The 12,113-nt window shown below is 39.9% G+C and overlaps 1 protein-coding gene across 1 annotated transcript in view; it reads right to left on the reverse strand.

The window, feature by feature from the left end:
- The window catches only part of FER1L6 (fer-1 like family member 6), a 205,173-nt gene that overhangs the window by 25,927 nt on the left and 167,133 nt on the right, over window positions 1–12,113 (reverse strand). The window contains exons 36-37 of the mRNA XM_036739631.1: window positions 10,333–10,431; window positions 6,230–6,471 (exon numbers count right to left, since the gene is read on the reverse strand). Of these exons, the coding sequence (XP_036595526.1) occupies window positions 6,230–6,471; window positions 10,333–10,431 (341 nt within the window). The remainder of the gene's footprint in view (window positions 1–6,229; window positions 6,472–10,332; window positions 10,432–12,113) is intronic.

Genomic DNA, 12,113 nt, shown 5'->3' on the forward strand with positions numbered 1-12,113 from the left:
AGGCCTACTTTAATTAAGCAGTTTTGCTAATGATTCTTTAAAAAAATGGTCAAGTCCTCTTTAATTAAGTGTGTGGGTCACAATCAACTGGGAAATTCTGCACATTCCAGGAAAGTCAAGTAAATGCTCAGATGAGGCTTGAAAAAAAGTAGACATGTTAACACTGAAATAGAAAACCAAACCATGAGATGAAACTGAGGAAATTATTCAAATCAAGGGGACTGGTGAGTAATGCAATGAGGAATAAAGAACAGAAAGAGCATCTGACTTGAATTGGAGTTAGCTGCGGCAGCAAACAGAGTTGGACTGAAGATACCAAAAAGAAGAAAAATTCATAGCAAGCCTCTGGCAGTCCCTCTGTGAGAAGCAATTTACTCCTAACTCTGGGCCCCTAATGGCAGGTAGGTGGCCCAACTGATATAGCTCCGGGCCCGGAATCAGGAAGACTCCTCTTCCTGAGTTCAAATCCAGCCTCAGACACTTCCAGCTGTGTGACCCTGGACAAGTCACTGAACTGTTTGCCTTAGTTCCTCATCTGTAAAATGAGCTGGAGAAGGAAGTGGCAAACTGCTCCAGTATCTTTGCAAAGAAAACCCTGAATGGAGACACAAAGAGTCAGACGCGACTGAAAAACAATGCAACAACTGGGCCCCTCAGCCTTTGGGAAATGGTGGCCAACTGGAAACATTTCAGAAAGGAGCCACCACGTTGATTAAAAGCCGGAAAAGTCACTTTTTAAAATTATCTTGTCACAGTTGGGAAGGCAGATTAGGAAGCTATTGGTAAACACCCTGGTGAGGCACCAGACCTCTCCCCCTCTGAGGCTGCCAACCCATAAAAGCAGCTGTGGCCCAAAATTTCAAGAACCTTTATTCTATGAGCTGTCTATGTAGTCAGGAGGAAGAGTCATAGAACCAGATGGACCTTGGATGACAGAGGAACACTCAGAGGAGCTTGCTTACCTAGATACCTTCTCTGTGTTGGTCATGCATACCTCTGGGGAGAGTCACACAGTGGACTGGACTGAAAGCTGCTGCAGGACTTAAGACATAGAATGCAGCAGAGAGCTGGGGAGTAGTGAGTCTGTCATTAGGTCAATGATACATACTTTATCTAGGACTGGTGACCTAAACTAGTCAAGGATAGCTAAATGCTCTCTTACTATGTCCCAGCCTCTTGTGGGTCTCACCTCCTTATTAGTCATTTTTTGGTCCTTTTTATTACTGTAGTTGAAAGGTCATTCTCCTTGGTAGAGAGGACAGAAACAAAATAAGTATTAAATAGTTCTATCTCCTCTCTGTTGTCTATCACCCTGCCTGTCCCTTCTGTCATCACTCCCTCTTCCTCAACGTAGCTTTAAAAAAATCCTTCATTTTCCTCAGCTCATTCCCTCAGCTTTAGCACTGTGGTCATGAAGACACCGCTGCAGAAATGTCAAAAATGCAATTAGGAACTGATGAGTCTGAGTGTAAAGTTGCATTTCGTGGTTCTCTTCTAAAGAGGTCTTTGGAACAATGCTCCATGGACCATAATTCTGAGGCCAGTCCTTTGAACAAAAAAAGAATGAAGTAACAACTCTTCAAATAATAATTCATAATTATACGGTACTTTAAGATGTGCACCTATGTGCACCGCCCTACGAGGTAGATAATTCAAGTACTGTTTTCCCTACTTGCTGTTTCACTGGTGAGATAATAGTCTCTGAGGGTTAAAGTGACTTGCTCATGGTCACACAGTTATTAAGTGTCTGTGACAGGATTTGAATCCAGGCCATCTGCTTCTAGTGCTATGCCTCTTTTCACGATGCCATTTTCCTTCTTTTAGGGTTTTTAAAAATCAGATCTTAAGAAATGTTTGGGGCAGTCTCATCTTAAGAATCTATTTTGGATGTTTTCTGGGAAAAGTCCGAATCACCATTCCCCACAAAGTTCAATTTGACTTCTCAGCACCACCCTTGCCCCCCACCCAGTGCCTTGTAACTTTTTCTTCCAACCAGCTAACAAATCTTTATGCTATTTTTTGAAAATCACAGTCAATTCCTCAACCCCCACTGGTTTTAGCTCATGATTATAGATATTTGGACTAGGGTAATTGGCATTTAACCTTGGCTACCTTAGAACAAATCACCACAGGGAAATTGCCATATGGAAATTGTCATGTTATTTCTCCCTCCCTCTTTCAAAAGGTCTTCTATAACCCTATACCCCATAAGTATTTTTTCCCATTTTCTCTTTTCCCATAGTGCTTTGCTAAGACTTCTCTTTCTCTCAAATAATTATGCATATATACATACGTATATATTTCTATGTATTTATATATATATGGGTGTATATATATATATATATATGTGCGTGTGTGTGTTTATGTATGTGGGTGCATATATGTATGTGTGTTCAATATATATGTGTATGTATGCATGTGTGTGTGTGTGTATGTGGGTGTGGGGTATGTGGGTGTGAATGTGAGTGTGTATTTCCTCCCTTTTAGACTGTTAGCTCCTAGAAAGCAGAGTCTATGTCACAACTATTTCTGAATCCTCTGTGCCTAGTCCATGTGGATTCTTGCATACAGGAGCAAGATAAATATTGAACTAAAATGAACTGTCTTCAAAATTGTCCTTGCCCAGCAGGCAGGAATCTCTTTTATTTTTAAAGCTTTAATAACTTCCCTGAGTAATCCATTCTAGTATTTGGTAATTATCATTGTGCCAGACTCAGGTTTCTACTAACTGGTTAAATATTACTTGATTTCTTGGGGGCATCCTCAGTAAAATGAAGACCTTGGCTTAGATGATCTCATAGTTAACCTTCTAGCTCTAACTGTATATTTTATGCTTCAAAGCCCATCTCAGAGTACAGCTCTCCCAGGATCTGAAAAGTTTGTCTTTCCAGACTTAGTTCACATTGCCCCCTCTTACGCGTTCTATATTCAAGCAAACTGGCCTATTTGCTGTGCTTCACACATGGCCTTCTATTTCTCACCTCCACATTTTTCACAGGCTTTCCTCTGTGCCAGAAATGCTCTCCTTTCTCTCTGTCTCTTTGAATCCCTAGCTCCCTTCAAGGTTCAGCTTAAATGCTACTTCCTACAAGAAGCCTTTCCTAATTCCCCTGGTTGTCTTTACTCTGCCCAGCTCCCAATATTACTCTATACTGTATCTGTATAACTGTTGTATTATTCCAGGAGAATATAAGCTACCTGAGGTCAGAGCCTGCTTGTTTTTTGTCTTTTTATCCCTAGAACTTAATATAGTACCTTGTATTTAGATTTTATAATCATAGATATAGAGCTGAAAAGGGACAGTAGGGGTCATCTAGTGCAATCTCCTCAAAAAATATCTGTCAAATAAAACTGAATTAAAATTTTTGACCACTTGTGTGTCATATAAAATGTCTGGGATCCCACCCATAGCAACACTAGCTCAGTGGGAAAGGAGAAGATTGATATGAAAATTTGGCTCTTGCAGAAAGTGGTATTTGAGAGAGGTCTTTAAAGAGGCCAAGTATGTCAAGAAAATCGACATTGAAACTTGGTTCCAACCTTCAAAAGGCCAGTGAGTTTGGAGTTCCTGTTTCTTTATCTTGTAAAACAAAAACACATCTTTTCAAAACACAACCTTCTTCAGGAATCCTTCCAGGTCCCCCATCACTTGAGCCTTCCCCTTCTATCCACTCAATCTGAAGTTTGGGTATATCTAGTTATTTATCTTCCCTGTTAATATGGAAGCTTTTTGAGAGCAGGGACTTTTTTTAAAAAATGCTTTGCCTTTTCTTGTGTCATCAACACTTGGCATAGTCCCTGATGCCTAGTAAGCGCTTATTAAATAATTCCTTATTGATTGATTGATTCTCTAGAAGGTTGTGCTTGAGCTGAGTCTTAAAGGAAACTGGGGATTTCCTTTCCCCATCGCAACCCCATAAGGCGAGTAACACAAGTATCACTTTCATTTTAATAATTTAATATTTTAAAATTAAATTAAATTTAATAATTTTTGCTAGTGCTATAATGTTTGTAAACTATCCAGACTTGGAGGTGAGGAGGTAAAAACGTTCCAGGCCTAGAGGACAACCAGTGCAAAGCCCTGGAAACAGAAGTTGGTGTCCTGTTCAAGGGCCAACAAGTAAGCCATCATACCTTGATCTTAGAGCATATGGAAGAGAATCAGGTAGAAGAAGATTGGAAAGGTGGGGGTGGGGCAGGTTGGGAAGGACCATAAGTGCCAAAGAAGAGGACTTTATATTTAATCCTAGAGTTAACAGGGATCTCAGAGGAATTTATTGGGCATGGGCAGAGGTAAGTGAATAAGAGATTGGTTTTGTTTTCACATTTATATCCTGAAAACCTGGCACACACCCTATCTGGCATACAGTCTCTATTGTTGTTTGTGTTTTGTTTTTGAAGAGAACCAATAACATCTTGGGGCGACATCTTGACTTGTGCTTGAATTAGATTAAATGAGGCAGAGTTGTACAAAGTCATCAGCCTCACTTTCTCTTCCAGAGTCATCTAAGTCCAGTGACAGGACAAAAGTCAGGACAACTCATGATGGCCTGTGATGCAGTGGAAGACTCTGACATCTTTGATGTCTGACCAAGCTCCAAGCATTCCACAGCACCTGCTTTAGCTGCCTTCATGGCCACTGGGAGAAATTGTTCTCCTCTGCCTCCCATTCCACTGGAGGAAGTCTTCACATGCTTAGGGTAGACATCGCCCTGACTCACTGTCAGGTTTGAGGCCTCAACCTGTTTTAGCCTGTCTGCTGACATGATTTATAAAGGTGTGGCCAATTCTCATGCTACAGCTTCTTGGAGCCAGAGATGAGAGATGTCAGGTGGACACCAAAGGTGGATGAGCAGCCGTGAAAGGCGCCCATCAAGTCCTTACACCAGAGGTGCTAGTTCTCCTTGAATACCCCATACTTATAGCACATAGTAGGTACTTAATAAATACTTGATGACTGTCTAAGAACTTACCTCATTAAACCCATCCTCCCCCTTCCCCAGGTACTAGTATTCCACTCCAAATCACCTTGTACTTCTTTGTGTTAGTGTGTGTGCATATATATCTATACACACACAAAGACTTCAAAAGTCTTAGTGTGATCTTAAGCTTTAATAATAAGCTTAAATAGCTGAAACCTACACTAAGGGACTTGGGACACCCTGCACCCACAGACATGCATGCATGCATGCATATGTACATACGTGTATGTCACATGCTTGCTCTCACTCATTAGCACGTAAACTCCTTTGGAACTAGCACAGTTTTGTTTTTTGACTTTGTGTCTCCAACACCTGGCAAAGGATTCGCCACATAGTAGATTCTTAAGAAATGCTCATTGATTGAATGATCGAAAAACCTTTGTGAATTACAAAACGGTATAAAAATGTGAGCTGCTACTGTTTATTACGTGCTAAATAAACAGGAACAGCAGGATGGAAACAGTAAAACAATACATGACTAGTCAAGATAAAAGACATCATGAGGAGAGAGTCCTAAACTTTGAGTCAGGAAGATCCAAGTTCAAATCTTACTTCTGACAACCTCTCAGCTGTGTGACCTTATGAAAGTCTCTTTACCTCTATGTGCCTCAGGTAACGCCTCTGGACTTTTCTGATAAGGCAAAGGCAGGCTGACGTCTGTCTAGGTGGAGACACCACCCATAATGAAGTTTACCATGCTAAAGAAATCACAGCTCTGTCTGTATTCTACCTGCCCATCTGATTAGACAGTATGGTCTTCCTGTCAGTGTGTCTATCTTAATTTGTAATTTTAAATTTTTTGACCCAAATCTGTGATTTCTTCAGTGTAGGAAACTTCAGGTGATAGATTAGTACCTGTGTGTTTCTGGGCAAGTGACTTAACCTCTCTAGGCCTTAGTTTTACTAACTGTAAAATGAAGGGATTGAACTCTTCATGTTCTAAGGCTATGATTCTATGATTCCTCCACCAGTACAGGTAAGTAACCATTCTGTTGTATACAGTCTTAGAGAGTTACTTGAGTCATAGAGATTAAGTGATCTACCCAGGGTCACCCAGGCCTCCCTAATATTAAAACTAGTTCTTTTTCCATTATGCAATACTGCCTTTTAGACTAAGTCTATTACTCCTGATAACCATAAACTCTTGGAAGGGCATGGACCAGGTCCAGTCTTCGGAGGACAGGGGGCAGCCACACTGTCTAATGAGTCAGACTGCTCATGTGCACCCAGTGGGGCTGCCAGCTTACCCAGGAAATCATCAGAGGAGAGCCTTTCAAAATCCCACACTTGGAGAACAAGCTCAGCTGGAATTTTCCGCTCTGTCTTTTCTAAGGAAAAGATGTTTTCCCTTTTGGAGATGACCAGTTGCTTCTCAGCAGGGAGATACTGAAACGGAAACAGGAACCGCCAGTTGAAGTTGCCCTCTCCAGTCAGAGAGTTATAATGCACGTCGGTCTCTTGCTTATCATCCTCTATGCCTTTTAACCATCTGCACGAAGAGAGCAAGTGACAGTGAGGGAAGATGCATTTATTAAATGTCTATTATGAGCCAGGCACTGCGCTAAGTACTTAAAATGCTAGCTCATTTGGTCCTCAAAACAACCCTGTGAGACAGGTACCATTATTATCCCCCTTTTATGGTTGAAGAAACTGAGGCATTCAGAGGTTGAGTGACTTGCCTAGGGTTACACAGCTAGTAAGGGTTGGATTTGAACTCAAGTTTTCCTGACTCTAGGCTCAGAGTCTGCCCACTATCTTACCTAGATGTCATCTGAGCATGATTCACTATGTCAACCATCCTACTATGCTTTAAAACATTTATCTGAATTTCCTTCTGTAAAAATAGTATTACTTGCAGCTACTGTGGCTGTGTAAAGCCAATAACATAAGCACACAGGAGGGCTGCTAGCACAGGTTCTTTGATCTGCTTTTCTAAGGAAAGCAACTTTAAGGGGTTTATAATCTCACTTTAATCAAACATAAATATATCATTCACTTAATTCAGGGGAAAAAGCACCCTGAACTTCAGAGCAAATACAAGTAGAAATTACAAACAGAGAAAATATAAACAGAGCAAATAACACAAATCAACAGACAGGCTTCTAGCTGTCTGACCAAAGCTATACATACATAGTTACCAGAGAGAGAAGCACCAACATCTGGGTTTTCAAAGCTGTTCCTTAAGGGTTCCTTAATGGCTATCCAGAGTCTCCACACCAACACTCTTCTAATGAGTGAACACTTTATCTCCTTTAGCCCAACCAAAATAAAATGGGAATTCCCACAGCCTTGATTTTCCAAAGGCTCAGTAGCAATTACTTCCTGTTTACATGTTTAGCTAGAGACCACATTTTCTAGAGAGGGCTGGGGCTCTAGAAATTCCTATCTGGGGAGGGGGAAGGGAAGGAAGGGGAAGGGAAGGAGGAGGAGAAAATTTGGAACTCAAAAGCTTGTGGAACTGAATGTTGCAAACTAAAAACAAATAAATAAATTAAAATGCTAAAAAAGAAAAAAGAAATAAAAAGATTAGCACTCTATCAATTTCATGTTTCCATTAATAAAAAGAAATGATTATGAGGAAAAAAGAAATTCCTATCTGCCCTTTTCTAAAATTTTTCTCTCTCTTAGAACCTGACTTGTGGTATTTATGCTGCTTGTCCTGGAAAGAGTGAAATAAGCTGGATGCTCACTCTGACTCTTACTGGCTTTGAAACTTTGAGCTTTACTTATTTTATACTCCCTGGGCATCACTTTTCTCGTCCTTAAAAATGGGATAACAATACCTTGGCTGACGACCTCCCAGGGATGCTGTGCTGATCTTAAGGTCTAGAGCATGAACTCATTTACAAGAGGAGAAAGAAGCTCAAAGAGGTAATTTGAGTTATCATGGGTCAGACAGACAGACATGGAAATAGGATTAGAGGCTGTGTATCCAAACTACAAATGTAAAGGGGGAATTTAGAGCTAAGAATGCTTGGGTCAAAAAAAAAGAAACAAAAAAATTAAAAAAAAGAATGCCTGGGTCTGAGTCTCACTTGTGCCACATGCTGGATGAGTGACCCTGGGCAAGTCACTTAACCTCTCCAAGTCTCAGTTTCCTCACCTGTAAAGGGGGAATAATATTACCCAGAGCATCTTCTTCATGTGGCTGTTGTAAAGCTCAAGATGACGTATGTAAAGGACTTTGCAAACTTTAGAACACTTTATACTCTCAAGATTCTAATGAAACAAAAGTGTTTAAAAGGCTGTTAGAACTATAAAGTGATATTACAATAACAGCACCAACATCATCATCATTACTGTCATGTTGCTTTTGTGATAAACAAGCCTCTCATTCTCTTCTCAATGCTAACATCTCCCCTAGGCAGCTAGGCGACTAGATGGCACCATGGATGGAGTTAACTAGACCTGGAATCAGGAAGACCCGAGTTCAGCCTTAGGCCTCAGATACTTAATTAGCTCTATGACCCTGGGCAAATCACTTAACTCTCTGCCTCAGTTTCCACATCTGTAAAATAGGGATAATAATACAATATTAGCCCTTATCTCCCAGGGTTATTGTGAGGATCGCATGAGGTGATGTTTGTGGAGCTCTTAGCAAACCTCAAAGTATAAACACTAGCCATTATTACAGTTAGGGCAGCAATGTGGCACAATGGATAGAGTGCTGAACCTGAAATCAGGAAGATTCATCTTCCTGAGTTCAAATCTAGCCTCAGAAACTTACTAGCTATGCGACCCTGAGCAAGTCACTTCACCCTATTTGCCTCAGTTTCCTTATCTGTAAAATGAGCCGGGGAAAGAAATGGCAAACCGCTCCAGTATCTTTGCCAAGAAAATTCCAGACGGGGCCGTGAAGAGCTGGACATGACTGAAACGACTGAATAACAAAAATTATTATGCTTGTATACCTACTTTGATGTGTACACACTATATCTGCTAATCAAATATTTCTGTTCCACCTTTGTATCCTCAGCACCTCATACAGAGCTTGCTACATAGTAGGCACTTGATGCATTCATTATTTGTTATTGTTTAAATGGTTAATTTGCTGCTTCAAGTTATTTCTTATTTTCCAACCAATTTCATATTCCCATTCTGATCTTATGATGATCTTGAAACAATGAGTCACTTAAAAGGTGGAATCAATCAAGAAACATTGATTATTAACCTACAGTGTACAAGGCACTGTGCTAAGCACTGGGGATACAAAGAAGGCAAAAGACAGTCTCTGCCCTCAAGGAGTTTACAATCTATTGGAAGGAAATCACTAATTCAGGTCTTTGGTCAGACAGCTAGAAGCCTGTCTGTTGATTTGTGTTATTTGCTCTGTTTATACTTTCTCTATTTGTAAGTCTAGCTTGAGATAAAGGTTCTTTGACCTCTTCTGTTGAGTTTCTTCTCAAAAAGCTTCAGGTAAAGTCCTATAAATTTTCAGCTGCTACACTAAGGTATAAAAGACTGATGGAAAATTCTTTATTCATAAAAATGCACACCAAAGGAAACAAAAAGCTGGGAAAAGGATGCAGGTCATTTTTGTTACTACCACGTTAATAATATATACATTTAAAAATAATTTCTATGTAACAGAAATTCCTGATTTCATATAGAATGTTCTTTATCTCTCTATGTATACTGGTGTGTTTATGCTTGTTGATGATTGCCAAGTTAAAAATAAAAGAGAAAATTTAAAAAATATTTAGTTCCCATCATCTTGGCACAGTGTATATTATGACAATAAAGAGAAGGATGAAGTCTGGCTTTAATTTGAGCATTATAGCCTATTATAAGACACAGTATTTCTTTATCAAACACAGGACTGTGTCTTTCTAATTTCAAAGGGTTAGGAAGCTGGGGAAATTTACATGTAGGTTCTAAGTATTACTTTGCTATTGTTGTTCAGTCATTTTCACTCATAGCTAGCTCTTCATGACCCTATTTGGGGTTTTCTTGGTAAAGATACTGGAGCAGTTTGCAATTTCCTCTTCCAGCTCATTTTACATATGAGGAAACTGAGGCAAATGAAGTTAAGTGACTTGCCCAGGGTCACATAGCTAGTAAGTGTCTGAGGCTGGATTGGAACTTGGGTCTTCCTGACTCCAGGGCCAGTGCTCTTATCAACTGTGCCACCTAGCTGCCCTCAAGCATTGTTATGCAACTTTATACTAACATAGCTGGGAGGGATTTTCATCTGACATTTTTACCGGGTTTGAAAAGAAAAGCATTTCACTTAAGCTTATCAAGAAATGGAGTGCAGTCAAGTCTTCAAAGTGGGTTTTTCCTACGAGGTAGTAACTGCCTTAGAACAACATAAAAAAACGAGTGAAGTCATTTGCTTAAATGAACTTACCCTTTAACGTAAATATCACTTGATTTTTGTCCTGTGAAGATATTTTCATCCTCCAGAATGACATCTTCCGTATTCCAGATTATTACTCTCAATTCATAACTGAAACAGGGAGAAGCCAGCATTAAATTCTAAACAAGAGACTTTATGGCATAGGATGGAAAGCACTAGATCTGAAACTGGGGGATCTGGGGTCATATCCAAGCTCTTCCACGTATTACTCGAGAGAACTCCAATGAGTCACGCAAGCCCAGCAGCCCCATCTGCAATAGCTAGCAGTTATGTAGCGCTTCAAGGGTTGTGAAAGGCTTCAGATGAGCTGTCTTATTTGATCCTCACAACTCTGCCCCCGGTAATTCTCTGAGACTATAAATTACAGGCGAGCTGTCAGTCTATTTGGTAGTAGTTTTCAAACCAGGAGTTTCTCACATTGATAAGCAATAGGCCTGGACCCCCAAATTACTAACCCTTATTAATATTCTTCTTAATAAATTATTTTTATTGTCATTCTTGTTGCTTGTCCTTCGTTCTCACAGAGGACCATGACATCAGGAAGGTGATTCCATGACTTGCAAGTGAATTGGGTTTAAGGGAGGGAGGCCTGTGCAAAGTCACCTGCCTCGCTTTCTCCTCCAGGGGCAAGATTTAGATTAAACTGACTGGAGATGCTCTCCTAAACCATTTATTAGCAATAAGTGAATCACTAGTGTAATCATAAAACCTGGTAAAATATTATCAATAAAACATAATGCTTTTAACAATAATTTTTGCTGTTCTTTTGTCATTTTCAGTAGCGTCCAACTCTTCATGGCACATTTTGGGGTTTTCTTGGTAAAGATACTGGAGTGGTTTGCCATTTCCTTCTCTAGCTCATTTTACAGATGAGGAAACTGAGGCAAACAGGGTTAAGTGACTTGCCCAGAGCCAGCCAGTAAGTGTATGAGGCTGGCTTTTAACCCAGGTCTTCCGAAATCCAGGCACAGTGTTCTATCCAATGAGACACTAATAAATGGTATCATATACAATTATGATTAATATAGCATAATGTTTTAATTAATACAGCATGGAATTTTATTACTAAAACATAATTCTTCTAGTAAACCAAATTGTAATTATGAAAGCCACATCATTAATTAGACTGATTAGGAATTAAAGGACTTGGGGATGGAAGGAATGTTAGACAGTATCGAATCTAACTTCCTCATTTTTTAGATGAGGGGCATTTTGTCCAACATTCCACAGGAAGAAAGTGGCAGAGCCTGAACTTGAAATCCTGTCTTTTGAATCCATATCTAGTTCATGCTATTATTGGTTTTGGTCTTACTGCTGTTATTTTTAAATACTCATGGACACAAGCGGCCACCATATCCTCACCAGTAACCTTGCATATCTATTGCCTGATGTTTTCTAATAGATGGCCTCTGCACTTGAAACCTGCCATCAATAACTGCCCTAATTTAGTTCAGGGAGCCACAGCACTCCACTCTTCCTGCCCCATCTACCACTACTAAGAGAAGTAGGTAGATTCTGAATGAGAACTTGGTTGCTATTCACTAACATTATGGCCACCATGTTGCCATCATCAGCATGGTCTGGTGGAAAAGACAGTGGATCTGAAGTCAGAAGATGTGCGTTTGAATCCTAGATTTGCTAATTAATATTTGTAGGACTCTGGGCAAATGACATAACCTCTCAGCATGTTTCCTCATATGCGAAATCAGGAAATTGTAGTAGGTGATCTCTCAGTTCTTTTTAAGCTCTAAAAATTAGATACTGCCCACTTT

This window comes from Trichosurus vulpecula, chromosome 1 (assembly GCF_011100635.1).
Source record: "Trichosurus vulpecula isolate mTriVul1 chromosome 1, mTriVul1.pri, whole genome shotgun sequence".
In the NCBI taxonomy this organism is placed as follows: domain Eukaryota; kingdom Metazoa; phylum Chordata; class Mammalia; order Diprotodontia; family Phalangeridae; genus Trichosurus; species Trichosurus vulpecula.